General features: G+C 45.4%; 1 protein-coding gene across 1 annotated transcript in view; it reads right to left on the reverse strand.

Annotated features, from left to right (window-relative positions):
- Positions 1-23,572: 23,572 nt before the first annotated feature.
- The window catches only part of LOC122922715 (gastrula zinc finger protein XlCGF71.1-like), a 28,639-nt gene continuing 24,621 nt past the window's right edge, over positions 23,573-27,590 (reverse strand). The window contains exon 2 of the mRNA XM_044273415.1: positions 23,573-27,422. Coding sequence (XP_044129350.1) covers positions 26,626-27,399 — 774 coding nt within the window. The 5' untranslated portion in view covers positions 27,400-27,422 and the 3' untranslated portion in view covers positions 23,573-26,625. The remainder of the gene's footprint in view (positions 27,423-27,590) is intronic.

The following is a 27,590-nucleotide window of genomic DNA, read 5'->3' on the forward strand; positions in this document are numbered from 1 at the left end:
TTAGCTGGAGCAGCCTCCTGTGTTTTCCACCTGCCAGTGGGGGCCACCCTTGTGGTCATAAGATTTATGTCACATTAAGTTTATGTCATGTTTATGTGTGATGTCTATGTGATGTTTAGTTGGGATTTTCCTTTTGTTGTTTGGTGCAGCTTATGGATCTGGATTCCTGTGTGCACAGGGATCCAGTCAGCAAGGCTGTGGCAGGTAGGTGGAACTAGTTCAGTTCACCTGCCATATCCGTAAGACTGTTAGTGTTCCCCTTTTCCCTGCAGCTTGGCCAGTGAGACTCCTGTTCCTTCGTATCCAGAAGGAACAGGTTGTCTTACCTTGACTCCTAGTCCAGGGACCGGTCGGAGGGTGAGTTAGGGATCCGAGGTTCCGGAGCATGGGTCCTCCTACCTTAAAGGTCGGCCCATGCAGCTAGGAGTTAGGGTCAGGTTAGGGACGCTTTAGGAGGTGACCTGCTCCCTAATCCTGTCGTCCTGGCCGAGCAGCCTAACATCTTCCGGCATCGCACGGCTGAGGGTTTTCCCCATCCTCAGCCGTGACAAGGATGAAGGGTTATCGGTTCCCTTTTTCCAGGGATACTATTTGGCCTCTCAAGTCCAGTGGTTAAAATAGTTAGAATATCTAGAAAGGGGCTTTAACGGCCCAAAATATAATATATTTATCATATTAGAGACATGCTTTATTAAAAATAAAGGGAAAAAGTGTCCAATATGTCGAATGGCTGACTTGGCCTGGTGAAAACTTAAAAGAATACTAGGAATTGTGAACACTTCACATTTTTCGCCTTTATGGTGTAATAATAATATGAGAGAATTTCAATTAATTTCAGAATATAAGTATTGGGAAAAGTATGGTATCATTTATGTTTCACAGTTAGTTAAGAATGGGGAAATAGGAGCACTAAAAGAGTTATGTCCGGGAATAAACGTAGACTCAATGAGTCGGTCTCGGTATTATCAATTAAAACACGCTTTTCAAGCTACACAAAATAGGGAATATTTTACTACAATAAAACATGAGTTTATAGATTTTTGTCACCAACGCACGACAACTAGGGTCACTATCTCTCAGGTGTATAGGATAATAAGGAAGGGGCTGGGTAAAATTGTAAAGTTTAATAGTGAGGAAAAATGGGTAAAAGATATAGGATCAAACACATTAGAATGGGGGAATATATATATATAAAAACATAAAAAGGGCAATGATTTCTAGTAATTTTAGGATAATTTACTTTAATATTATCCATAGAATATATAGGACTCCATTATTGCTTAGTAAGATTTACAAAGAACGAAAATCAAACTGTTGGACATGTAGAGAAGAGGCTGCCGACTAGATGCATCTGATATGGAGCTGTGTAAAAATGCAATCCTTTTGGAGAGAGGTTTTTGGTCTCCTAAGTGCAGAGTCCCTAGTAGCCCTCCCACTGAAACCGGAAGTGTCTGTTTTGGGTAGTATCCCACCATTAATCAGGGATAAAAAGAAAAAAAAGGTCTGGACAAGAGGTCTTATGGCAGCAAGAGTCATTATCGCAAGAGAGTGGGGCTCCAAAAGAGCACCCAATATTACCGAGTGGAAAAACCTATTGGTTAAGATTGAGAGGGTTGAGGAGTATGTAATGGGTGGTGCAGATATCCGTTGATGGGTGGTGCCGTCGCCTGGCTGGGGGGGGGGAGAGATAAAATTAATTAAAGCATACCCTTTGGGGGGTACTGTTTATGATGCCCACTGAGACAACCATCATGGGGCGGGGGGATTGGGGGGGGGGGTTAACTAAGTTGGGAGGTAAGCTAAGTTGAATAGACAATGAGAGGTCTGAGTACAAATAATATGGAGTTAAGAGGGGAGTTTGGTAACCCCCCACAATAGAACAGATCACTCACTATTCTTGTACAGTTTTTTACTTATAGTAATTTATAAAACTCATTATAATGACTTTTTTTGTAGAATGTATATTCATGAACTCAGATTTTGTATTGTCAAATTGCATTTCTGAAAAAGAAATTATAAAAAAATAAATAAAAATACCACTTCTCCTCAATGGACATGACACAGAAGCCTACTAATAATCTGAAGACTGGAAAACCAAAGATCTTTAACCCCTTAAGGACACAGCCTTATTTCACCTTAAGGACCAGGCCATTTTTTGCAAATCTGACCAGTGTCACTTTAAGTGGTGATAACTTTAAAACACTTTGACTTATCCAGGCCATTCTGAGATTGTTTGTTCGTCACATATTGTACTTCATGACACTGGTAAAATGAAGTAAAAAAAAAAATTTTTATTTATAAAAAAATACAAAATTTACCAAAAATATGTAAAAAATTTGCAAATTTCCAAGTTTCAATTTCTATACTTCTATAATACATAGTAATGCTTACAAAAATATTTATTACTTTACATTCCCCATATGTCTACTTCATGTTTGGATCAATTTGGGAATAATATTTTATTTTTGGGGGATGTTACAAGGCTTAGAAGCAAATCTTGAAATTTTTCTGAAATTTTCAAAAACCCACTTTTTAGGGACCAGTTCACGCCTGAAGTCACTTTGTGAGGCTCACATAATAGAAACCACCCAAAAATGACCCCATTCTAGAAACTACACCCCTCAAAACTGATTTTACAAACGTCGTTAACCCGTTAGGTGTTCCACAAGAGTTAATGGCAAATGGTGCTAAAATTTCAGAATTTAGATTTTTTTGCAAATTTTCAATTTTAATCAATTTTTTCCAGTAACAAAGCAAGGGTTAACAGCCAAACAAAATGCTATATTTATTGCCTCGACTCTAGTTTGCAGAAACACCCCATATGTGGTCTTAAACTACTGTACTGAGTTGATTTACATATATCTCCCTAACATGTGTTGGGACTTTATATTCTTTTATTAGTTACATTTGGCCACTAGGACCATCAATGTCCCTAAGTTAACACGTGTTAATAATTCTAAAATATAACATTTATTACTTGTCCTTAAAATAGTTATTTAGAACTCTGTAATCACACTATAATTAAAATTATCAGCATTGCCTGCCTGCCTTATGTTTATTGTAACAATATGGTGTCTGATTATCGAGTACGTCCACTAGATGGCTCTATACACTTGTAGCTGTTTTTCTCATTGCTTCCTTTATTATTAAGGCATCTCTCTGCTTAGATACTGTACGCTGTTAGTTCCACAGCGTGCTTTGCTACCGTGACTGCCTTCCAGGACTATGCTCCTATTATATATATATATCTCCCAGACGTTGATGCAGGCCAGGCAGAGGCTGGCTAAAACACTAATATCACTAGCTGCCCCCCAACATGTTTCGCCAACCAGGCGTCTTCAGGGGTTTGGGCAGAGGACCTGCGGGAGAAGTGAGCGCTCACTGTGCAGACTGCACACAATACTGTACTCAGAAGAGACCGCACACAATACTGTACTGATCTGTGCGGGAGAAGTGAGCGCTCACTGTGCAGACTGCACACAATACTGTACTCAGAAGAGACCGCACACAATACTGTACTAATCTGTGCGGGAGAAGTGAGCGCTCACTGTGCGGACTGCAGACAATACTGTACTGATCTGTGCGGGAGAAGTGAGCGCTCACTGTGCAGACTGCACACAATACTGTACTAATCTGTGCGGGAGAAGTGAGCGCTCACTGTGCGGACTGCAGACAATACTGTACTGATCTGTGCGGGAGAAGTGAGTGCTCACTGTGTGGACTGCACACAATACTGTACTAATCTGTGCGGGAGAAGTGAGCGCTCACTGTGCAGACTGCACACAATACTGTACTAATCTGTGCGGGAGAAGTGAGCGCTCACTGTGCAGACTGCACACAATACTGTACTAATCTGTGCGGGAGAAGTGAGTGCTCACTGTGCGGACTGCACACAATACTGTACTGATCTGTGCGGGAGAAGTGAGCGCTCACTGTGCGGACTGCAGACAATACTGTACTGATCTGTGCGGGAGAAGTGAGCGCTCACTGTGCGGACTGCAGACAATACTGTACTGATCTGTGCGGGAGAAGTGAGCGCTCACTGTGCGGACTGCAGACAATACTGTACTAATCTGTACTAGAGAAGTGAGCGCTCACTGTGCGGTCAGCACATAATACTGTACTAATCTGTGCGGGAGAAGTGAGTGCTCACTGTGCGGACTGCACACAATACTGTACTGATCTGTGCGGGAGAAGTGAGCGCTCACTGTGCGGACTGCAGACAATACTGTACTGATCTGTGCGGGAGAAGTGAGCGCTCACTGTGCGGACTGCAGACAATACTGTACTGATCTGTGTGGGAGAAGTGAGCGCTCACTGTGCGGACTGCAGACAATACTGTACTGATCTGTGCGGGAGAAGTGAGCGCTTACTGTGCGGACTGCAGACAATACTATACTAATCTGTGTGGGAGAAGTGAGCGTTCACTGTGCGGACTGCAGACAATACTGTACTAATCTGCACTAGAGAAGTGAGCGCTCACTGTGCGGTCAGCACATAATACTGTACGAATCTGTGCGGGAGAAGTGAGCGCTCACTGTGCGGACTGCAGACAATACTGTACTAATCTGTACTAGAGAAGTGAGCGCTCACTGTGTGGTCAGCACATAATACTGTACTAATCTGTGCGGGAGAAGTGAGTGCTCACTGTGCGGACTGCACACAATACTGTACTGATCTGTGCGGGAGAAGTGAGCGCTCACTGTGCGGACTGCAGACAATACTGTACTGATCTGTGCGGGAGAAGTGAGTGCTCACTGTCCGGACTGCACACAATACTGTACTAATCTGTGGGGGAGAAGTGAGCGCTCACTGTGCGGTCAGCACATAATACTGTACAGATCTGTGCGGGAGAAGTGAGTGCTCACTGTGCGGACTGCACACAATACTGTACTGATCTGTGCGGGAGAAGTGAGCGCTCACTGTGCGGACTGCACACAATACTGTACTTATCTGTGCGGGAGAAGTGAGCGCTCACTGTGCGGACTGCAGACAATACTGTACTGATCTGTGCGGGAGAAGTGAGCGCTCACTGTGCGGTCAGCACATAATACTGTACTGATCTGTGCGGGAGAAGTGAGCGCTCACTGTGCGGACTGCAGACAATACTGTACTAATCTGTGGGGGAGAAGTGAGCGCTCACTGTGCAGACTGCACACAATACTGTACGGATCTGTGCAGGAGAAGTGAGCGCTCACTGTGCAGACTGCACACAATACTGTACTTAGAAGAGACCGCACACAATACTGTACTAATCTGTGCGGGAGAAGTGAGTGCTCACTGTGCGGACTGCACACAATACTGTACTGATCTGTGCAGGAGTAGTGAGCGCTCACTGTGCGGACTGCACACAATACAGTACTGATCTGTGCGGGAGAAGTGAGCGCTCACTGTGCGGACTGCAGACAATACTGTACGAATTTGTGCGGGAGAAGTGAGTGCTTACTGTGCGGACAGCAGACAATACTATACTAATCTGTGCGGGAGAAGTGAGCGCTCACTGTGCGGACTGCAGACAATACTGTATGAATCTGTGCGGGAGAAGTGAGCGCTCACTGTGCAGACTGCACACAATACTGTACTGATCTGTGCGGGAGAAGTGAGCGCTCACTGTGCAGACTGCACACAATACTGTACTTAGAAGAGACCGCACACAATACTGTACTAATCTGTGCGGGAGAAGTGAGCGCTCACTGTGCGGACTGCAGACAATACTGTACTGATCTGTGCGGGAGAAGTGAGCGCTCACTGTGCAGACTGCACACAATACTGTACTCAGAAGAGACCGCACACAATACTGTACTAATCTGTGCGGGAGAAGTGAGTGCTCACTGTGCAGACTGCACACAATACTGTACTGATCTGTGCGTGAGAAGTGAGCGCTCACTGTGCAGACTGCACACAATACTGTACTGATCTGTGCGGGAGAAGTGAGCGCTCACTGTGCAGACTGCACACAATACTGTACTTAGAAGAGACTGCACACAATACTGTACTAATCTGTGCGGGAGAAGTGAGCGCTCACTGTGCAGACTGCACACAATACTGTACTTAGAAGAGACCGCACACAATACTGTACTAATCTGTGCGGGAGAAGTGAGCGCTCACTGTGCAGACTGCACATAATACTGTAGTGATCTGTGCGGGAGAAGTGAGCGCTCACTATGCAGACTGCACACAATACTGTACTTAGAAGAGACTGCACACAATACTGTACTGATTTGTGCGGGAGAATTGAGCGCTCACTGTGCAGACTGCACACAATACTGTACTTAGAAGAGACCGCACACAATACTGTACTGATCTGTGCGGGAGAAGTGAGTGCTCACTGTGCGGACTGCACACAATACTGTACTGATTTGTGCGGGAGAAGTGAGTGCTCACTGTGCGGACTACAGACAATACTGTACTCAGAAGAGACCGCACATAATACTGTACTAATCTGTGCGGGAGAAGTGAGTGCTCACTGTGCAGACTGCAGACAATACTGTACTTAGAAGAGACCGCACACAATACTGTACTAATCTGTGCGGGAGAAGTGAGTGCTCACTGTGCGGACTGCACACAATACTGTACTTAGAAGAGACCGCACACAATACTGTACTAATCTGTGCGGGAGAAGTGAGTGCTCACTGTGTAGACTGCAGACAATACTGTACTTAGAAGGGACCGCACACAATACTGTACTAATCTGTGCGGGAGAAGTGAGCGCTCACTGTGCAGACTGCACACAATACTGTACTGATTTGTGCGGGAGAAGTGAGCACTCACTGTGCGGACTGCAGACAATACTGTACTCAGAAGAGACCGCACATAATACTGTACTAATCTGTGCGGGAGAAGTGAGTGCTCACTGTGCAGACTGCAGACAATACTGTACTGATCTGTGCAAAAGAAGTAAGCGCTCACTGTGCGGACTGCAGACAATACTGTACTGATCTGTGCGGGAGAAGTGAGCTCTCACTGTGCGGACTGCACACAATACTGTACTGATCTGTGCGGGAGAAGTGAGCGCTCACTGTGCGGACTGCAGACAATACTGTACTGATCTGTGCGGGAGAAGTGAGCGTTCACTGTGCGGACTGCAAACAATACTGTACTGATCTGTGCAGGAGAAGTGAGCTCTCACTGTCCGGACTGCACACAATACTGTACTGATCTGTGCAGGAGAAGTGAGCTCTCACTGTCCAGACTGCACTCAATACTGTACTGATCTGTGCAGGAGAAGTGAGCTCTCACTGTCCGGACTGCACACAATACTGTACTGATCTGTGCGGGAGAAGTGAGCTCTCACTGTCTGAACTGCACACAATACTGTACTGATCTGTGCAGGAGAAGTGAGTGCTCACTGTGCGGACTGCAGACAATACTGTACTGATCTGTGCGGGAGAAGTGAGCGCTCACTGTGCGGACTGCACACAATACTGTACTGATCTGTGCGGGAGAAGTGAGCGCTCACTGTGCGGACTGCACACAATACTGTACTGATCTGTGCGGGAGAAGTGAGCGCTCACTGTGCGGACTGCACACAATACTGTACTGATCTGTGCGGGAGAAGTGAGTGCTCACTGTGCGGTCAGCACATAATACTGTACTGATCTGTGCGGGAGAAGTGAGCGCTCACTGTGCGGACTGCACTCAATACTGTACTGATCTGTGCAGGAGAAGTGAGCTCTCACTGTCCGGACTGCACACAATACTGTACTGATCTGTGCGGGAGAAGTGAGCGCTCACTGTGCGGACTGCACACAATACTGTACTGATCTGTGCGGAAGAAGTGAGCTCTCACTGTCTGGACTGCACACAATACTGTACTGATCTGTGCGGGAGAAGTGAGCTCTCACTGTCCGGACTGCACACAATACTGTACTGATCTGTGCGGGAGAAGTGAGCGCTCACTGTGCGGACTGCAGACAATACTGTACTAATCTGTGCGTGAGAAGTGAGCGCTCACTGTGCGGACTGCAGACAATACCATACTAATCTGTGCGGGAGAAGTGAGCTCTCACTGTCCGGACTGCACACAATACTGTACTGATCTGTGCGGGAGAAGTGAGCTCTCACTGTCTGAACTGCACACAATACTGTACTGATCTGTGCAGGAGAAGTGAGTGCTCACTGTGCGGACTGCACACAATACTGTACTGATCTGTGCGGGAGAAGTGAGCACTCACTGTGCGGACTGCACACAATACTGTACTGATCTGTGCGGGAGAAGTGAGCGCTCACTGTGCGGACTGCACACAATACTGTACTGATCTGTGCGGAAGAAGTGAGCTCTCACTGTCTGGACTGCACACAATACTGTACTGATCTGTGCGGGAGAAGTGAGCTCTCACTGTCCGGACTGCACACAATACTGTACTGATCTGTGCGGGAGAAGTGAGCGCTCACTGTGCGGACTGCAGACAATACTGTACTAATCTGTGCGTGAGAAGTGAGCGCTCACTGTGCGGACTGCAGACAATACCATACTAATCTGTGCGGGAGAAGTGAGCTCTCACTGTCCGGACTGCACACAATACTGTACTGATCTGTGCGGGAGAAGTGAGCTCTCACTGTCTGAACTGCACACAATACTGTACTGATCTGTGCAGGAGAAGTGAGTGCTCACTGTGCGGACTGCACACAATACTGTACTGATCTGTGCGGGAGAAGTGAGCACTCACTGTGCGGACTGCACACAATACTTTACTGATCTGTGCAGGAGAAGTGAGCACTCACTGTGCGGACTGCACACAATACTGTACTGATCTGTGCGGGAGAAGTGAGTGCTCATTGTGCGGACTGCACACAATACTGTACTGATCTGTGCAGGAGAAGTGAGCGCTCACTGTGTGCGCTGATCTGTGCAGGAGAAGTGAGCACTCACTGTGCTGACTGCACACAATACTGTACTGATCTGTGCGGGAGAAGTGAGCGCTCACTGTGCGGACTGCACACAATACTGTACTGATCTGTGCGGGAGAAGTGAGCACTCACTGTGCGGACTGCACACAATACTTTACTGATCTGTGCAGGAGAAGTGAGCACTCACTGTGCGGACTGCACACAATACTGTACTGATCTGTGTGGGAGAAGTGAGCGCTCACTGTGCGGACTGCACACAATACCGTACTGATCTGTGCGGGAGAAGTGAGTGCTCACTGTGCGGACTGCACACAATACTGTACTGATCTGTGCGGGAGAAGTGAGTGCTCATTGTGCGGACTGCACACAATACTGTACTAATCTGTGCGGGAGAAGTGAGCGCTCACTAAGCGGACTGCACTTAATACTGTACTGATCTGTCCGGGAGAAGTGAGTGCTCACTGTGCGGACTGCACACAATACTGTACTGATCTGTGCAGGAGAAGTGAGCGCTCACTATGCGGACTGCACTTAATACTGTACTGATCTGTGTGGGAGAAGTGAGCGCTCACTGTGTGGACTGCACACAATACTGTACTGATCTGTGCGGGAGAAGTGAACGCTCACTGTGCGGACTGCAGACAATACTGTACTGATCTGTGCGGGAGAAGTGAGCGCTCACTGTGCGGACTGCACACAATACTGTACTGATCTGTGCGGGAGAAGTGAGCACTCACTGTGCGGACTGCACACAATACTTTACTGATCTGTGCAGGAGAAGTGAGCACTCACTGTGCGGACTGCACACAATACTGTACTGATCTGTGTGGGAGAAGTGAGCGCTCACTGTGCGGACTGCACACAATACTGTACTGATCTGTGCGGGAGAAGTGAGTGCTCACTGTGCGGACTGCACACAATACTGTACTGATCTGTGCGGGAGAAGTGAGTGCTCATTGTGCGGACTGCACACAATACTGTACTAATCTGTGCGGGAGAAGTGAGCGCTCACTAAGCGGACTGCACTTAATACTGTACTGATCTGTCCGGGAGAAGTGAGTGCTCACTGTGCGGACTGCACACAATACTGTACTGATCTGTGCAGGAGAAGTGAGCGCTCACTATGCGGACTGCACTTAATACTGTACTGATCTGTGTGGGAGAAGTGAGCGCTCACTGTGTGGACTGCACACAATACTGTACTGATCTGTGCGGGAGAAGTGAACGCTCACTGTGCGGACTGCAGACAATACTGTACTAATCTGTGCGGGAGAAGTGAGCGCTCACTATGCGGACTGCACTTAATACTGTACTGATCTGTGCGGGAGAAGTGAGTGCTCACTGTGCGGACTGCACACAATACTGTACTGATCTGTGCGGGAGAAGTGAGCGCTCACTATGCGGACTGCACTTAATACTGTACTGATCTGTGCGTGAGAAGTGAGCACTCACTGTGTGGACTGCACACAATACTGTACTGATATGTGTGGGAGAAGTGAGCGCTCACTGTGTGGACTGCACACAATACTGTACTGATCTGTGCGGGAGAAGTGAGCACTCACTGTGCGGACTGCACACAATACTGTACTGATCTGTGTGGGAGAAGTGAGTGCTCACTGTGCGGACTGCACACAATACTGTACTGATCTGTGCGGGAGAAGTGAGCACTAACTGTGCGGACTGCACACAATACTGTACTGATCTGTGCGGGAGAAGTGAGCGCTCACTGTGCGGACTGCAGACAATACTGTACTGATGTGTGCGGGAGAAGAGACCGCACACAATACTGTAATTAGAAGAGACCGCACACAATACTGTAATTAGAAGAGACTGCACACAATACTGTATTCAGAAGAGACCACACACAATACTGTATTCAAGAGAGACCGCGCACATGTGCACACATGTACTCAGAAGAGAGCGTAGGTAGTGAGAGCGTCAGTAATGATCTATATCCTGTGTATAACGCCTGGTTCTGACTGCAGATCTATATATCTATTGTGTCTACAAATAATAGACTTTCTACAGAATGGAAAGTGAGAAATAGATCTGCTGATTACAGACCGTCTATATGGAAGAGGTGGAGTAGAGCTGTATAACAGTATGTGGGGGCGGGGCTGTGGAGCAGAGGTGTGTAACAGGATGTGGGGGCGGGGCTGTGGAGCAGAGGTGTGTAACAGGATGTGGGGGCGGGGCTGTGGAGCAGAGCTGTGCTATATAACAGGATATGGGGCGGGGCTGTGGAGCAGAGCTATGCTATGTAACATGATGTGGGGGCAGGGCTTATCTAAGAGAAAGTGGCGTGGCAGCAGAGCTGTTCTGTGTAACAGGATGTCGGGGTGGGGCTGTGGAGCAGAGCTGTGTAACAGGATGTCGGGGTGGGGCTGTGGAGCAGAGCTGTGTAACAGAATGTAGGGATGGGGCTGTGGAGAAGAGCTGTGTAACAGTATGTCGGGGTGGGGCTGTGGAGCAGAGCTGTGTAAAAGGATGTAGGGGTGGGGCTGTGGAGCAGAGCTGTGCTATGTAACAGGATTTGGGGGTGGGGCTGTAGAGCAAAGCTGTGCTGTGTAACAGAATGTGAGGGCGGGGCTGTGAAGCAGAGATGTGCTATGTAACAGATTGTGGGGGTGGGGCTGTGGAGCAGAGCTGTGCTATGTAACAGGATGTGGGGGCGGGGCTGTGGAGCAGAACTGTGCTATGTAACAGGATGTGGGGGCGGGGTTGTAGAGCAGAGCTGTGCTATGTTACATGATGTGGAGGTGGGGCTTATCTAAGAGAAAGGGTCATGGCAGTAGAGCTGTGCTGTGTAACAGAATGTGGGGGCGAGGCTGTGAAGTAGAGCTGTGTAACATGATGTAGGGGCGGAGCTTATCTAAGAGAAAGGGGCATAGCAGAAGAACTGTGCTGTGTAACAGAATGTGGGGGCGGGGCTGTGGAGCAGAGCTATGCTATGTAACAGGATGGTGGGGCGGGGCTGTGGAGTAAAGCTGTGTAACAGGATGTGGGGGCATGGCTGTGGAGCAGAGCTATGCTATATAACAGGATGTGGGGCTGTGGAGCAGAGCTGTGCTATGAAACAGGGGGTGGGGCAGGGGGTTGTGGAGCAGAGCTATGATATGTAACAGGATGTGGGGGCAGGGCTATGCTATGTAACAGGATGTGGGGGGTGGGGCTGTGGAGCAGACCTGTGCTATGTAACAGGATGTGGGGGAGGGGGTTGTGGAGTAGAGATGTGTAACAGGATGTGGGGGAGGGGGTTGTGGAGTAGAGCTGTGTAACAGGATGTGGGGGGCGGGGCTGTGGAGCAGAGATGTGCTATGTAACATGATGTGGGGGTGGGGCTTATCCAAGAGAAAGGGCATGGCAGCAGAGCTGTGCTGTGTAACATGATGTGGGGGTGGGGCTTATCCAAGAGAAAGGGGCGTGGCAGCAGAGCTGTGCTGGTGCATGTGAACTCCACAGGAACGCCCACAGAGCCTCAGAAGAGATGACAGCATTTCTGAGAGCAGGTGAAGCAGAGCTGATACCAGTAAACAGACAAGTGCACTTCTATTATGTGCTGCATTACGGTAAGATACGGGGCTATTGATACTTTAAAGCGGTTGGCTACTTTTTAGCTACTTGTGACCAGTGTGTGGCACTTACTGTAAAGCCTTAGTTGATAATCTCATAAGCCATGTTAGGCGAATCTTCTCTGCTGTCCACATAGAGGTCCAGTCCATAAGATGGCCGCTGATGACCAGGCAGATCATCTCCATGTGTGGTCCCCTCCATTCAGTACACTGCACCTGCACTAAACCCCCAATAGAACAATGGCAGGTGAAGTGTATCTGAGGAGACCTCACATAGAGATGATTGACCCTCCATCAGCGGCCATCTTATGGACACGACCTCTGTGTGACTACAAACAACGGGACATACCTTATTAACTATAGAAAATGGCGCAACATTTCAACAAAGACCATATTAGTAAGTGCCCTATAATCATCTTACAAACACACTGGTCACCAGTGACCAGAGAGGGGCTGACCGGTGACCACATTAACCCCTGAACAGCTTGTTAAAGAGTAGAGATGAGCAAACTGATTCTAAACAGATTCGTCACCAATTTCACAAACATTCTTCTACAAAATTAATTTTGGGAGATTGACTTCAGATGAATTGCAAGAAAACGGAACCCGCCATTTTATTTTTAAAAATCAGTACATTAGTTAGGAAAACAGGGCAGGGCTCAAATGACCCCGGGCAGGGCCCCACAGCAAGCCAATGCAGCCAATCAGGAGGGAGGTTATTGACTGGTCAGGCTCTAAAGCAGGCATCCTCAAACTGCGGCCCTCCAGCTGTTGTAAAACTACAACTCCCACAATGCCCTGCTGTAGGCTGATACCTGTAGACTGTTCGAGCATGCTGGGAGTTGTAGTTTTGCAACAGCTGGAGGGCCGCAGTTTGAGGATGCCTGCTCTAAAGCATAGACGCCCTTGTGAGTTCGGCCACTGTTGTTTCTGACACCAGACACCAATTGCAGACACAAGTCGGCCATCTTGGGGTCTTCCAGGGAGAGTGTAGGGATTGTGAAGAACTTAGATTTAGTCCGGCAGATTGAATTAATAGGTAGAGAGTCAGGTTTCTCACTAGGGACAGTATAGGGGCAGTTAGTGCACTGTGTGCTTTACAGTAAAGGCAGCTGGAGCTGTTCATAATGTATGTGATGCACTGCACAAACTTCATTTAAAGAGACATCAACATAATCTCCAATCCCAGCTATATTATACCGCTGGCACCAGTCGTGTATGGGGAAAGCTGAGCAAATAAGCTCTCTCCATACAAGCCCCTTAACAGATGACGTACATGATTATGGGTCAAGGGGCTTATGACAATGAAGGGAAGTGAAGAAGTAGAGGTTATCAAAAAGCCTTGACCTCAATCCCATAGAGTGTGTGAGCGAGAAGAACGACGAACCTGACTCGTTACACCAGTTCTGTCAGAAGGAATGGACCAAAATTCCAGCAGTTCCTCTGACTGAGGAGAGGGAACGTGGACGAGGAATAAATGTCAGAAAAAACTCAGTTTTAATAAATGTGTTGAATGTGGATGGAAGCTTCTGACTTCTGCTGTGTATTTTTTTAAGGGGTGAATGAAAAAACATCCACCATTTTTTCAGTCGTGCACAGTGAGGTATGAATAGACCTTGGCATGATATGTAAATTATTATGTGTGGTCTTATTAGACACTGGGTCTTTGCACAAGAAAGTGTAAAAGTGCTTCCCACTACCTTTTAAAAAGGCTCCCAGAGACTACTTTTGGGTAGTGTACCTCTTGGTGAGAGACGATCTCTACGATGCATTCAAATACATTTTGCCCAGTTGCCAGACTGTGAGAGGGGGCCCTCCATTGGACTGAGAGAAGCAAGGTGGTTGTTTTGATGAACTGCCTGCCATCTAGGCCATTCTGACCTACGGTTGTTTTAGACACACTTGTGGTAGCCCCCTGATTCTTCTTGCTGGTGAGCTGTAAGGAAGTATTAGGTGCAGTTTGTATGTGAGGGCAAACACACATGGAGAACAGGCTCTGGACCGCTCAGATGGACCAGCAGTAGATCATTTAATCCCACAGTTTCACTGTCCAGTATCCAGACACAGGTGGCCCCTCCATTACACACTCCTGTCTCTGCATGGACCATTTTCAGGCACTTAGCAGAAGAAAATGTGGTGTCTCTGTGCCCATTACGTGTCCTGCCTTTGAAAGCCAGCTATCATCGCCTTAGCTTCCAGGGGTGTCTTCAACGAGAAAGCTGGACTGCTATGGACTGGAATGTTTTGTCTTTAGCGCTAAATCCAGGTTCAGTTTGGGATCAAACAATAGTTGGGTTGGAGTATGGAGGTGAGCGCCTCAATGCTGCCTTTTGCACCTTTGCAGTGGAATGACACACTGCCCCGGTTGCTGGAGATGAACGGAGAGTCCATCACATATGACAATCAGTCACCCCCAGTAGTGATACAAGGACACTAACAGCTTAGTCATATTTGCAGAACATCCTGCCGCCACATGTGTACCTCCAATGGCAAGGCTTCCACCTGGGGTTTTCAGTAGGATAATCCTCACCAACAAACAGCAAGAGTTTCCCAGGAATGTCTCCTCCAGGTGACAACACTTCCTTGGCTGCCCGGTAGCCAGATTTATCACCAGTCGAGCATTTATCGGACCAGCTTTGGCAACCTACAAGTGTGCAGGATCTACAGCTGCAACATCTTAGGGCAAATGTGCTGCATATTACCACACAGAACCTGTACGCCTCCATGCCCAGCCGTATCTCATCATGTATCCAGGCTAGAGGCCGTATATCATCATGTATCCATGCTAGAGTCTGTATCTCATCTTGTATCCAGGATGGAAGCTGTATTTCATCTTGTATCCAGCCTAGATGCTGTATCTCATCTTGTATCCAGGATGGAAGCTGTATTTCATCTTGTATCCAGCCTAGATGCTGTATCTCATCTTGTATCTAGGCTGGAAGCTGTATTTCATCTTGTATAAAGCGTAGATGCTGTATCTCATCTTGTATCTAGGCTAGAGGCCATATCTTATCTTGTATCCAGGCTGGAAACCGTATTTTATCTTGTATTCAGCCTAGATGCTGTATCTTATCTTGTATCCAGGCTAGAGACCGTATCTCATCTTGTATCCAGGCTGGCAGCCGTATTTCATCTTGTATAAAGCCTAGATGCTGTATCTTATCTTGTATCTAGGGTGGAGGCCGTATCTCATCTTGTATACATGCTAGAGACCATATCTCATCTTGTATCAAGGTTGGAAGCCGTATTTCATCTTGTATCCAGGCTAGATGCTGTACCTCATCTTGTATCCATGCTAGAGACCATATCTCATCATGTATCCAGGCTAGAGGCCGTATCTCATCTTGTATCCAGGCTAGAGGCCGTATCTCCTCTTGTATCAAGGCTAGAGGCCATATCTCCTCTTGTATCCAGGCTAGAGGCCGTATCTCATCTTGTATCCAGGTTAGAGGCTGTATCTCATCTTGTATCCAGGCTCGAGGCCGTATCTCATCTTGTATCCATGCTAGAGACCATAGCTCATCTTGTATCCATGCTAGAGACCATATCTCATCTTGTATCCAGGCTGGCAGCCGTATTTCATCTTGTATCCAGCCTAGATGCTGTATCTTATCTTGTATCCAGGCTAGAGGCCGTATCTCATCATGTATCCAGGCTAGAGCGCCCAACAGGGTCCTAGAGCCTCCTCTCAGTTGTACAGTTTTCCTCTAATGTTGGAATCACGTACATTTATCATCATCACAGTCAGACAGAAAGCTTTGTCCCAACATTTCCTTCTTGGTGCATTGTTTTTTCAATGAGGTAAAAAATTAAGACTGTGCTTGTGCCCAAAAAATTTCCTTTTTTCATTAAAATAATTTTTAATGAATAAAATGTGTTTTTTTTTGTGTGTGTGTGTTTTTTAAGGACACAATCCAAATGATTAAAATTCATTGCCTTTTTTTGTGGGTTTAGATCAGTGACTGATTATAAAATGTGGTGTACTTACTGTAGAATGTATTGTAAAGTATTACTGCTGCTCAGGCCTCTAGCATGGCCCAATAGAAAGATAAAGATGGCAGCGCTGGGGGTTTTATTAGGTCACCCAGCTGCTATAACCCATTGGCGCCCTGTGATTGTGGCACCAGTGGGGTAAAGACTCAGATAAATGGGATAAATCTTCCACATGTAAAATCCCCCTTATAGTCTCATGGCGGTACATGTTAGGAAAACACACATAAGACACTGTATAGGCTGGAGAATGACGGTCACATGACACAGCTGAGGATCAGAAGGGAGCGGATAACTGACAACCACCGGCAAGATTACCGTCACTAAAAAACATGTTTGTGAGAGTGCCTCTTTACTTAAAGGGGTTTTCTGAATTTATTTTTATTTTTTTACTGATGACCTATCCTCAGGGTAGGTCATCAGTATGTGATTGGTGGGGATCCACCATTTGAGAAGGATCCGGTGCTCCTGTTAAAGTCCGGCCTTCTCTCTGCGTTCCTTTGGCTTTGTGACAACACATTCATGGGTCACATGACCTAAGAACAGCTCAGCCCCATAGAAATGAATGAGACTGCGCGCGATACTAAGTACTGCCATTATATTATGTACAGCGCTGTGCTTGGTGAGCGGGGAGAAGGCCATGGGGCTCACAGGAGCGCCGCTGCCTTCTCCAAACAGCTAAAGGGCGGGGCTCCCAGGTGTGGGACACCCATCAATCACATACTGAGGACCTATCTTGGAAAACCCTTTTAAACTGAGTTTTCTCAGATCACAGCCATTGGAGCAGTTGGTGCAACCCAAAAATTTAAGCCAAGGCTGGGTTCATGTCACGTTTTTGTCATAACGTATAAATATTTTTCGTATAAGTTAAACTTAGCAGATGCCATGCTGTGGCATTCATTACCAGAATAAACGAGGTACACTATGCTTTTCCATCCTTAGAGCTCCAGTAAAGTAGCACGCCAACTCAAAGGTAGAACCCCTTCTGAAGAAACCTCTGACGTCACTTTTTCCATTCATAATTCCTTACCTGTGGTGACATCTCCTGGAATGTCCACCTCACTCTTACACGGGGGATCGCCCATCATCCTCTCTTCTTCATCCTCCACTTTAATATCAGTCAGATCTTCCCCCTGATTTGTCATCTGTAACAATTCAGGACAATACAGCAGACAGGTGGGAAATCTAACAGATCCACAGAAGAGACCCCCACAATCTATGACCCCTCTATGACTGCAGGACCCCCCTATATAGATGTGTATAGGGCTCAGCTCCATCTACCTGAGGGTTCTCCGGGACCTTCTCCTCTGGACAGTCCTGGGAATACAGAGGACGGGGACATCTCTCTGGTGGATTTCTCCTCCTGGATCCATCTGTGAAGACACAAGCACACAGTGACTGAATACATGGCCTCCTGTAGATCCGATTCTCACGTAAAGTGAAACACATCAGATTTGAAAAATGGGGAATGAGCCTTAAAGGGAACCCGATAACTCGGATACGCAATTTGGAAGTATATGGAAATAAGTCTGTTACAAGCCAAGGAGGCCGGTGTTTCAGGCAAGGGCTACATGTGGACACCTGTCGTGGTCAGGATCGCTGAGAAGTGGTGATCTCATAGAAATAAATGGGATTGCCAGGGCAGTCACAAGAAATCCAGCCATGTTGGATTTCTTGCAACTGCCGCGGCGAACCCATTAATTTCTATGGTATCACGGAAACTCAGCTTTCCTGGCTGCGACAGGTGTAGCGTGACCAGTGTCGACGTGTAGCCCTTGCCTTACTCCTCCGGGTTAAGGTCCCCTACGACCCCCCCCCCCCCCTCCGTTTCTTGATTGACGTTCTCTCAGGCAGGATCATCATCCCTGGGTTTCATCAGATCCCAAACAGGCTCCATCAATCAAGCTGTGGATGACTTGGATGAGTAAAACATTATGTCCAATAGGTCGGCACTGCAGGTAAGTTTTGTGGTGCTCGCGTCCTAGGATCAGGAGTTACTTGGATGAGTAAAACGTCAGCCTCCTTAACTTGCGGACTCATTTCCATATGGCCGGAAGATTTTCAGTGCATTTACTATTTAGAATACTGCTACAAGAACTAATTCCAGAGCTCAATAAGAGCATGAATAAGGTACTGTGGGCAGTTTAAATTGCATATTCAAGATAACCGGTTCCACTTACAAGGTATATTCCCATCTGAGACAATGTGGGCATGTCGCTAGGATATGTATGCATTGTCTGATAGGTGCGGGTCCCACCACCGGAACCCACACCTCTTTTAAGAATGGAGCGGGGATGGTAGTGGCTGGAGGACCCCGGGTTTCCCCAGGTCCAGCCACCACCAAGCGTTCTCCCCGTAGAAGAGGAGAGCACTGCGCATGCACGGCACCGCTCCCATTTATTTGTATGGAGCTGAAGGAAATAGCCAAGCCAGCAATTAGCTATTTTCGGCGGCCCCATAGAAATGAATGGAGCGCGGCTGCGCATGTGCAGTGCACCCTCCACCGCTTTCAGAGCTCCGTTCTCAGCATAGGTGCAGGTACCAGAGGTGAAGCCGGTACCTATCAGACAATGGGGGCATATCCTAGCGATATGCCCCCATTATTATCTGAGATGGGAATACCCCTTTAAGGCCCAAAATAGGTTGCATCCTTAAAGGGCGTTGTTCCATAATTATAATGCCATGAAGTCCCTTTACAGGAGCAGTGTTCACACCAGGAAATCACACTCCTACATGGAGCATGTTTCCTGCTGACAACTCATTTGTCTGAAACTCACCTAAGGGGTTAAAAGATCATTCAGGAGAGTAGAGAGAGGGACTGAAGAGCAATCCAATCACACGACCAGCCTGTCAGATTCGCCACTCAACAGCAATAATGTCCACAATCACGTATTTTTATCCCCCTCAGTAAAGGGGTTTGAAAGGACAGACCCCTCCATTCTGGCTCAGCACACCTCCATCCAGCTAGCAGATATTAAATATGATCAAAACGCGATTTTAAGCCTGTGCACCATAATAATTTGCAACTTTTTAGGCTTCTTGTACCTTTTCAGAAGTGGAGAGAAAAGGGTGGGAGTTAGTGCTGCCCACCGGATTTACTATAACTATATGGCTGAGGTCTACACCCGCCTGTAGCTGGCACAGACTCCAGTTTCTGGCGCAAGGCCAGGCAGAGATGCACCTAATTTATTAAGATGCATCTGCCTCAGGTCAAGGAGAACAGGACTGGTGTATGGGTCCATATGGGTGCACCAGTCTTGATAAATGTCCCCCGGTGTTTCAAATGTTAATTCAAGATAAGATTGCCTGTGTACTATATTTTATTAGGAAAATAATTATTCAGCATTAGTATCTAGAATCTCTGTTCAGCAGAGGCCGGAGCCGGCCTCCAACCATGACAGGAATAAAATATTACCCATCAGGCGACCAAGACTTTGAGAAAGCATATGTGCACACGAAACAACAGTTGTCCGCCTGATGTGTATGCTTTTTGGCTACAGCTGCATGGCGACATGTCTTGTTCAACAAAGTATATGCAACTTGTTGACTATTTTAGATTTGTGATTTGGCCAAGTTACAGACGATTCGCGTGAAGTCAATGGAGTGAATGTCACACGCAACAAGTTAAACATCTCCAGTTCACTGCTCTACCATTCAGCCTCTCATCAGCCTCCAGGGATTTTACGGACATTGCTATTGTGTTAGACACTTATAAAATCATTCAGGGAATGTTTGGAATACTCTACCTGGAAGACTAGTTGCTTAAAGCCACCTCTGAAAAGGTTCTGCTGTATCGCTTCCAAAAAAAAATAAAAAATTCTGTGCTTAGAGCACCACAGATTCCTAGTAAGTCTCCAGAAATCTCGGCTATTACCTGTAACATTTCTAGGATTCCAAGGTCTGATAAACCTTGCTTCCTCTGGATATGAGATAGCTAATAGTGTCCTCCCATCGGTCACGGAATTCAAAATTCCTGCATGTCTCTCAGGCCAATCAGAAAGATTTTGGGAAAAGGCCCATCTGAAGCCTGATCAACCCCTCCTGCCCAGATCATGAAACAAGAACTTTTCTCATTTGGATGGTCATGTTTGGCTCCCTGCTTTTACCTGGATATCAAAAATAGAGGAAAAAAGTCTTAGAAAAAATCCTTTGCTCCTCAGGAAAAAAAACTTCTAACAATGGATGCCTCATTAGAAGGTAGGAGTGATATTCTTCGGGGACTTTGGACCAAAGTAACACGGTCTCACAAAGAAATGGTTCTTCTTCAAATATTATAACTAAGGGCAAACAGACTGGTACTGATGCCTTCTCCCTGTCATGGAACTGGAGTCCACATCTTTCCTCTTTTTTCTATAGTCCCAAGAATGCTCAGGAAGATCAGAGGGGACAAAGTAGACATAACAGCGCTCATTCCTTTATGGCCCTGAAGGTCTGGTTTCTGGAACTGTTGCATCTTTTAAGGGAAATATGTTGGCATATTCCTGACAGGAGAGATCTGCTCCTCCAAGAAGGATTCTTTTATACAAGTATAGAACAACTTCACCTAGACATTGAGGTTGATGAAGCTGTCTAGTCAGGGCCACCAGAACTTATTAGGACTACTCTCCGGTAGACCCTCTACAAACAACGTCCTTCATACAGTTTGGAGAATATTTTCTAACTGGTGTAGTCAAAACTGCTCTTAATGGTGTCCTGCTCTTTCTCCAGTATGTTTTTGATGCAGGGCTCAAGGCAAACACCCAAGGATCCACTTTTCTGCAAACACTTTTCTGTATTTCTGGGTTAACTTTCTTCTAGTGAGAAGATTCTTCAGAGGTCTGAAGCTATTAAGACCCAACATCTTGTTCATCTCTGCAACTTGGCTTTGGTTCTAACAAAAAAACACACAACTCACTTCCACACCCTCTGGTTTAAGCACCTTTTCAGATTCTGTTTTGGAAGACTATCTTGGCTACAGCTAGATAGGGTTGGAGAACGGCATCTTTCTCACCTAATGAACCCTATCTAAACATCCTGTCAGATGTCCTTTGTATAAAAGAACTATACCCATCACCTGATTCCTTCAGATCACAATGCCAATCAAGAGGACATCCTTTCAGCTTATTTTCCAGAGCCACAAAATGAAGAAGAAATACTTAATCTGTTTGACCTTAGAAGGGCAGTTTGCATTTATCTGGACAGGTCCGATGGCTCAGTGCTTTCCTTAGCAGATGGGTTAACCCTGCTATCCTGGAGTGCTACAAACAACAAGCCTTCCTGGTCTTCAGCAAGAACTTTCTCGAAGCATTATAGGTTGGTATAGCCAAGGAACAATCGGGTGCAGTTTTTAATAATGTGTTGAGGTCTCTTCCCACCCCTTCTTCTGCTTCTTGAATCCCTGGGTGCTGATAAGGAAGAATACAATTTACTTACCTGCATTTTTTTCCCTAAGTTGAAGGCAGCATTATCTTTCCTTCATGTAATAAACTCTTTAAAAGGGTTTCCTAGGATTTAAATATTAAATCCACAGGACAGGCAATTAATATCTGATTGGCAGGGATCCGACACCCAGCACCCCTGCCAATCAGCTGTTCTACAGTATCTGAGGTGATGGAACCTCGTGTCCATTGTGTAATATAAGTACCATTTCCCTGACCAGCGATGGTACAAGGTGTTGGACCTCCGCCAATCAGATATTAATGGTCTATCCTGAAAATAGGCTATTAATATTAAAATCCATGGAAGCCACTTTAAGCACCACACAGTATTCTTCTTCCTTATTTTACAGATATTTTTGGGTGTGACTTATACTGGTTGTAGAATAGCCCTTTAACTCTTTGTTTGCTGCTTATCTTTATGTTCTGTCTGAGGACATAGGTAAAACAGTAATACCCTGGGAGCTGCCTTGGACACGAGGAAAAGAAAATGCCTGTTAAGCAAACATTATTAATTTTGCTCTACTCCCAGACTGTGATTATCAGAGGACTTGACACCATGTATTTGTCACAACCAGACATCTGAGAATCTCTGACAGATGCCTTTCAGAACCTCCTCCTTGAGCTTTCTTTGTGTTGGTTTTCAGTTCCTCATCTCGTTAGCCTCTCTCAGCTGTCTTGTAGTTGGACTGATTGCATCTCTTTAAATTCCTCCCCATAATGCATTAGTGTGCGGCTTATACAACTTCCTGGAGTGTGTGTGCATGCTGATCCTATTTCCCAGTCTTCTACAAGATAAGTGTTACATTAATTTGTGATTTTATGTTTGCTGGATCCCAGGTGACCCTGACTCCCTCCGTGTCTAGTGTAGGGAGCCGGTGGTCGTGTCCCCTCACTATTATAGGGTGTTCAGGTGTTATACAGTCGAGGTACGAGGATATGCGATCATCTACCATTGGGATCTTCGCATAGGCTGAGCAGTCAGGGAGAGTGCCAGGTCTTATGCAGGGGTCTCCCTTTTGTTCCTTAGTTTTGGATCCAGTGAGTCATATATTCATTTTGTATTGTCTTGTTTCCTGTACACCTTCCGTGACAGTATTGTGTTTGACGTGGCCAATGTCGACAGTGTGATGTGACATCAAATCAAAGCATTATAACGAGAGATGGGCCCAGATACTATGACCGCACTAATATGTCTAACAGTACGACAATGTAAACTTAGAGGCACATATGACACTTTTTTTCACACGCCATAACTGTTATCTGATTTTTAGTTCTTTTTAAAACTTTTCAAAAATGTCAAGAAAAATGGGCGAGGATTAGCAGAGGAGCATTGCCTACCATGGGCCACCAGGTAAACATAGAAACATACAATTATTCACACCAAGGACTGCCGTTCAATGTGCCAACCGATTTAATATAATATTCTCATATTAATAATGCTCGTGTGTGCCAGAAAAGGAACATTAGTTCATGCAAATAACGTGTTCTGTGGAGGCAACACAGCTGTACAGTAAAACTCCAATGTCGATGCAGGTTTAGAATTTACAGACTTGTGATAAATCTCCCACCTTTAAAAACTACAGGTGTATGGATCCTGCAGGGTCTAGGTCTCTGACTACAGTAACATAAAAATGTAAGGACGACCCATGTAAGCTTTTTATTTGAACAGTATATAAAATTAACAGAATTGAACAAAAAAGCCAATAACACATGGAATTCACAACAGTTTCTATAAAACCCGCCTCACATATATCAGTTGTGTCCGGCTAACTACTTCAGGCCGGGAACTAGACACAACTGATATATGTAAAATGCACTTCAGTGCACAGATCTAGTGTCCATCCACTGATGGCACCAGACAGAAAAACTCAGCAGCATGCAGCGCTATTCTGTCTGCCACTATTTGGCATGCGGCATCACAACTGATGCACCGAATGTATGAGAACTGTGGCATCCGTAGTAGCTTTAGTCCCCTCCCGGGCATTTCTACTTCACTCTGCAGGACAATCGAACCAAATCACTGGACGTATGTGAAAGGGACTCTGGTCAGTATTTAGAATTAGTGTATGTTAACCAAAATCTAAAACATAGAAGACGTGGAAATCATTCCATCCTGCTGGTCTTTCTTTTTTCCACTAAAGTCTTACCATGCTTTTTTTTTTTTTTTGCATAGCAAGGGTTATCTTCTAGCACACCCGCAAAGTAGATTTAAGTTTGCTGCCTTTTTGCAGTAGTAGACATCATTAATGGAGGAAGCCACCTGTAGGTCTCACAAATATACACTGACCCACCTTCCTCAGCATCTTGACTTCTTCTATCACAGTGATGGCTAACCTCCAGCACTCCAGCTGTGGTGAAACTATGACTCCCAGCATGCTCTATTCATTTTTATGAAGTTCTGAGAACAGCCAAGCAAGAGTTCATCTTGGGAGTCATAGTTTTACCACAGCTGGAGTGCCGGAGGTTAGCCATCACAGTTCTATCAGAATGAGGCTGAGGGCACAGACTAGCCTGCCCCAATGGGCAGCAGTCGGAAATCTCCACCTATAGCTTCCTGTACAGTGGACCGATTGACATCCATTTAGCCAATTTCCTTTCCAGATCTGTAGACACTAAAGATCTTTCAACTCATCTGAATTGGCCAGGCAATTCAGGTACATGTCAATTCTACCTGGATCACAAGTGTCCTGATTGCCTGAAAAATTGCACTTCCCTCCCTCTCCTCCTGAATGAAATCACTAAATATTCAATTTTGGGTCAAACTCAGAATTTTTTATAAACTAGTAGACTAGACATCTATAGCCTTTCTGATGACCTGAAACCAAAACCTACTATATGTCTGAGGTACAAATAAGAAAAAGTCTTCCTAGAACAGGCTGGAATCATAATGCAGTTCATGGAGCAAATATATTTTATTTTTTAGCCAAGACCAGGAGAGGGATGAACATCAATGACAAATATGTAATGCTAAAGGCCATGTACACCTTTTGGAGGATTTTTTTCTAATATTATTCCATTACCGGTATACAGTATTCACTTTGAGCTAAAATCATTTCTTTCAATTGGTCTTTTTTTTTTACAAATGTTGAGTCCCTTTCTCTGAACAGCCCTGGGATTCTCTAGCAGCAGGCTCTGTATTTTTACTCTTTCCGTCATGTAACTTAGCTGGAGGCTCGCTATCTGTGATTCCTGCCTTTATAAATACTCATTATAGCTCAGTTCTTATCGTAATGATAAGAATGTGGCTAAAATAAGTGTTTAGGACCTCTTCGTAATTTAGAGATAAGGGTTATTAGATGACCGGCACAAAGTGAAAGTAGAATTCACACAGCTAGAAAAACAGTTAAGCTTTTGTGACAGAACTTCCGCTTCCTGCAGTACTTTGGCTTGATCCTCTGACTGTTACCACTGAGGACTGCGAGTGGCGGCCACATCTGCTTGAATGATGTGTTACTGCGGAGATGTACCGTTCAATCAGATGTGACCGCTGAGGCCTGCGATGGGCTGAAGAAATCATGGGACACAGCTACCTTCTGGTTCTGCAGGGACTGGAAACTGGGCAGGGGCATTAGGAGTGTTTTTTTGTTTTAAAAAAATCCCTCTAAAGGGTTATTTCCGGACAATCCCTCTAAAGGGTTATTCCCATCTCTGCCTTTCATCTCTGCGCTGGCCGGTTGGGGTTATGGGAATATCTGGGATGGCTGCGCTCTGGTGTTCCCATATCTCCCATACCAGTGAGGAAGAGGTACGCAAATAAAGCAGGCCACGCTGTTTCCAGTAATGTGGGCATTACAGAGACCTGATATCTAGCTGTGCTACACTCTTTGCGTAGCTCTCATTCATTGCTATGGTAATTACAGAAACAGAAAAGTGCAGCTCGCCATTTCCATAACTCCAAGTATCAACAGTTGGAGCTTAGGCTGGTTATTCCTATCATGTCCACGAAAAGCAAAAGAGTACCTAAAACTTTTGTAAAAATAAATAAAAACACAAAAGGGCAGAAGTGGTGCTCTGCATCTCCAGCGTTCATCGCTTTACTCAGCTGTCCGAGTGGAGTTCGGATCCCATATACTTTCTACAGATACATGCTGGATCCATACTTCACATGCTAAGACAGACATGCAAAGCCAACGAAAGCTGAAAGTGCAGAGCGCTCAGAGCAGTGTTTCTTTTATGCACCATTTAAACAAAAACTGCATGTGTGCCTCCAGTCTAAGGACATATTCACACATGGCAGATTTATTACAGTCCACAACTGTCCCATTCACCCACAGCCATGGTGCAGAAACAACCCTACTAAAATGCATCAAACAGGAATGCTCTAATCATTTGTGCCAAATCTGCAGCACCTGCTTCTCCAGTCATTTCAGGTCGTTCAGGTTGTCAGAAATATCTCTTTCCCTGCAAAAGTAAATGTCAGAGGTATGTCGGATTTTCTTTTAATAAATTATTGCAGTCTGTTAGGGTTTTGCTCAGTTCTTTCACTTTTATCCTTTTATATAATGAAGAGGAAACATTTATATGTCCACATACGTTATAAAACAATTACACCGAGCGTCGTTACTTCTCCCCATGTCACTCTGGAGTCTCCCGTAGTGTGGGTGGAGGTGTGAATACAGTGATAAGAAGCAAGGTTCATAGGGACATTTTTCTTCCTTATATCCACAATACTTTTCCTCTGAGGATCTCAGTCACAGTAGCATTTCCCAGATTCCAAAGTATGTTGTTTTCTGTATGTGAATTCTCTGATAATTTTCAAAATATGATTTTGTGCAGACATTTCCAGATCTAGAACATCACAATGGCTTCTCTCCCGTGTGACTTCTCTGATGATTCCTAAGTTTTGCTTTAGAAGTATAACGTTTCCCACATTCTGAACATGAATATGGCTTCTCTCCTGTGTGAATTCTGTGATGATCTCTAAGTTTGCATTTAGTAATAAAACTTTTCCCACATTCTGAACATGAATATGGTTTCTCCCCTGTGTGAATTCTCGTATGCTTAGTAAGACTTGATGTATCTATAAAGCACTTTTTACATTCTGAACATGAATACGGCTTCTTTCCTGTGTGAATTCGCTCGTGTTTCACAAGATTTGATCTCTGTGTAAAACATTTACCACATTGTGAACATGAATATGGCTTCTCTCCTTTGTGAATTCTCTCATGCGTAAGAAGATTTGATTTATTAATAAAGCATTTTCCACATAGAAAACATGAAAATGGCTTCTCTCCTGTGTGACTTCTCTGATGTCGAACAAGATTTGATTTATTAATAAAGCATTTTCCACAAAGAAAACATGAAAATGGCTTTTCTCCTGTGAGGGTTCTTCTGTGTGTAGAAATACCTGAGCTTTTAATGAACTCTTTACCACAGTGACACTTTTCATCCTCTTTCTGACCTGTATTTGGGGTAGCAATCTGGTCAAGAGAAGGTTCCTCGTGATTAGGGGGAATATATGACAGATCTGTACTGTGATGTCCTGGATGAACATTAAAGGTATTGAGGTTTTCTCCTGAAGAGCTCTGCAGGACATCTTCATCTTTAGCTTTATAATTTAGTGGTAACATGACGTTTCCCTCAAAAGGATTTTCTGTTAGGATTAAAAATGCATTTTGTGATATTTTTTTTTCCAACTACAAAGTAGACAAATGTATAATATCCCCCTGAGAATGAAGAAAAGGTACTGTTTTTGAGGTAGCTAAAGGTGTGTTTTTTTAGACAAACCCAGAATTGGATTCAGCAGGAAGGAAAAGCCATT

Source organism: Bufo gargarizans, unplaced genomic scaffold (genome assembly GCF_014858855.1).
Source record: "Bufo gargarizans isolate SCDJY-AF-19 unplaced genomic scaffold, ASM1485885v1 fragScaff_scaffold_65_pilon, whole genome shotgun sequence".
Classification (NCBI taxonomy): Eukaryota; Metazoa; Chordata; class Amphibia; order Anura; family Bufonidae; genus Bufo; species Bufo gargarizans.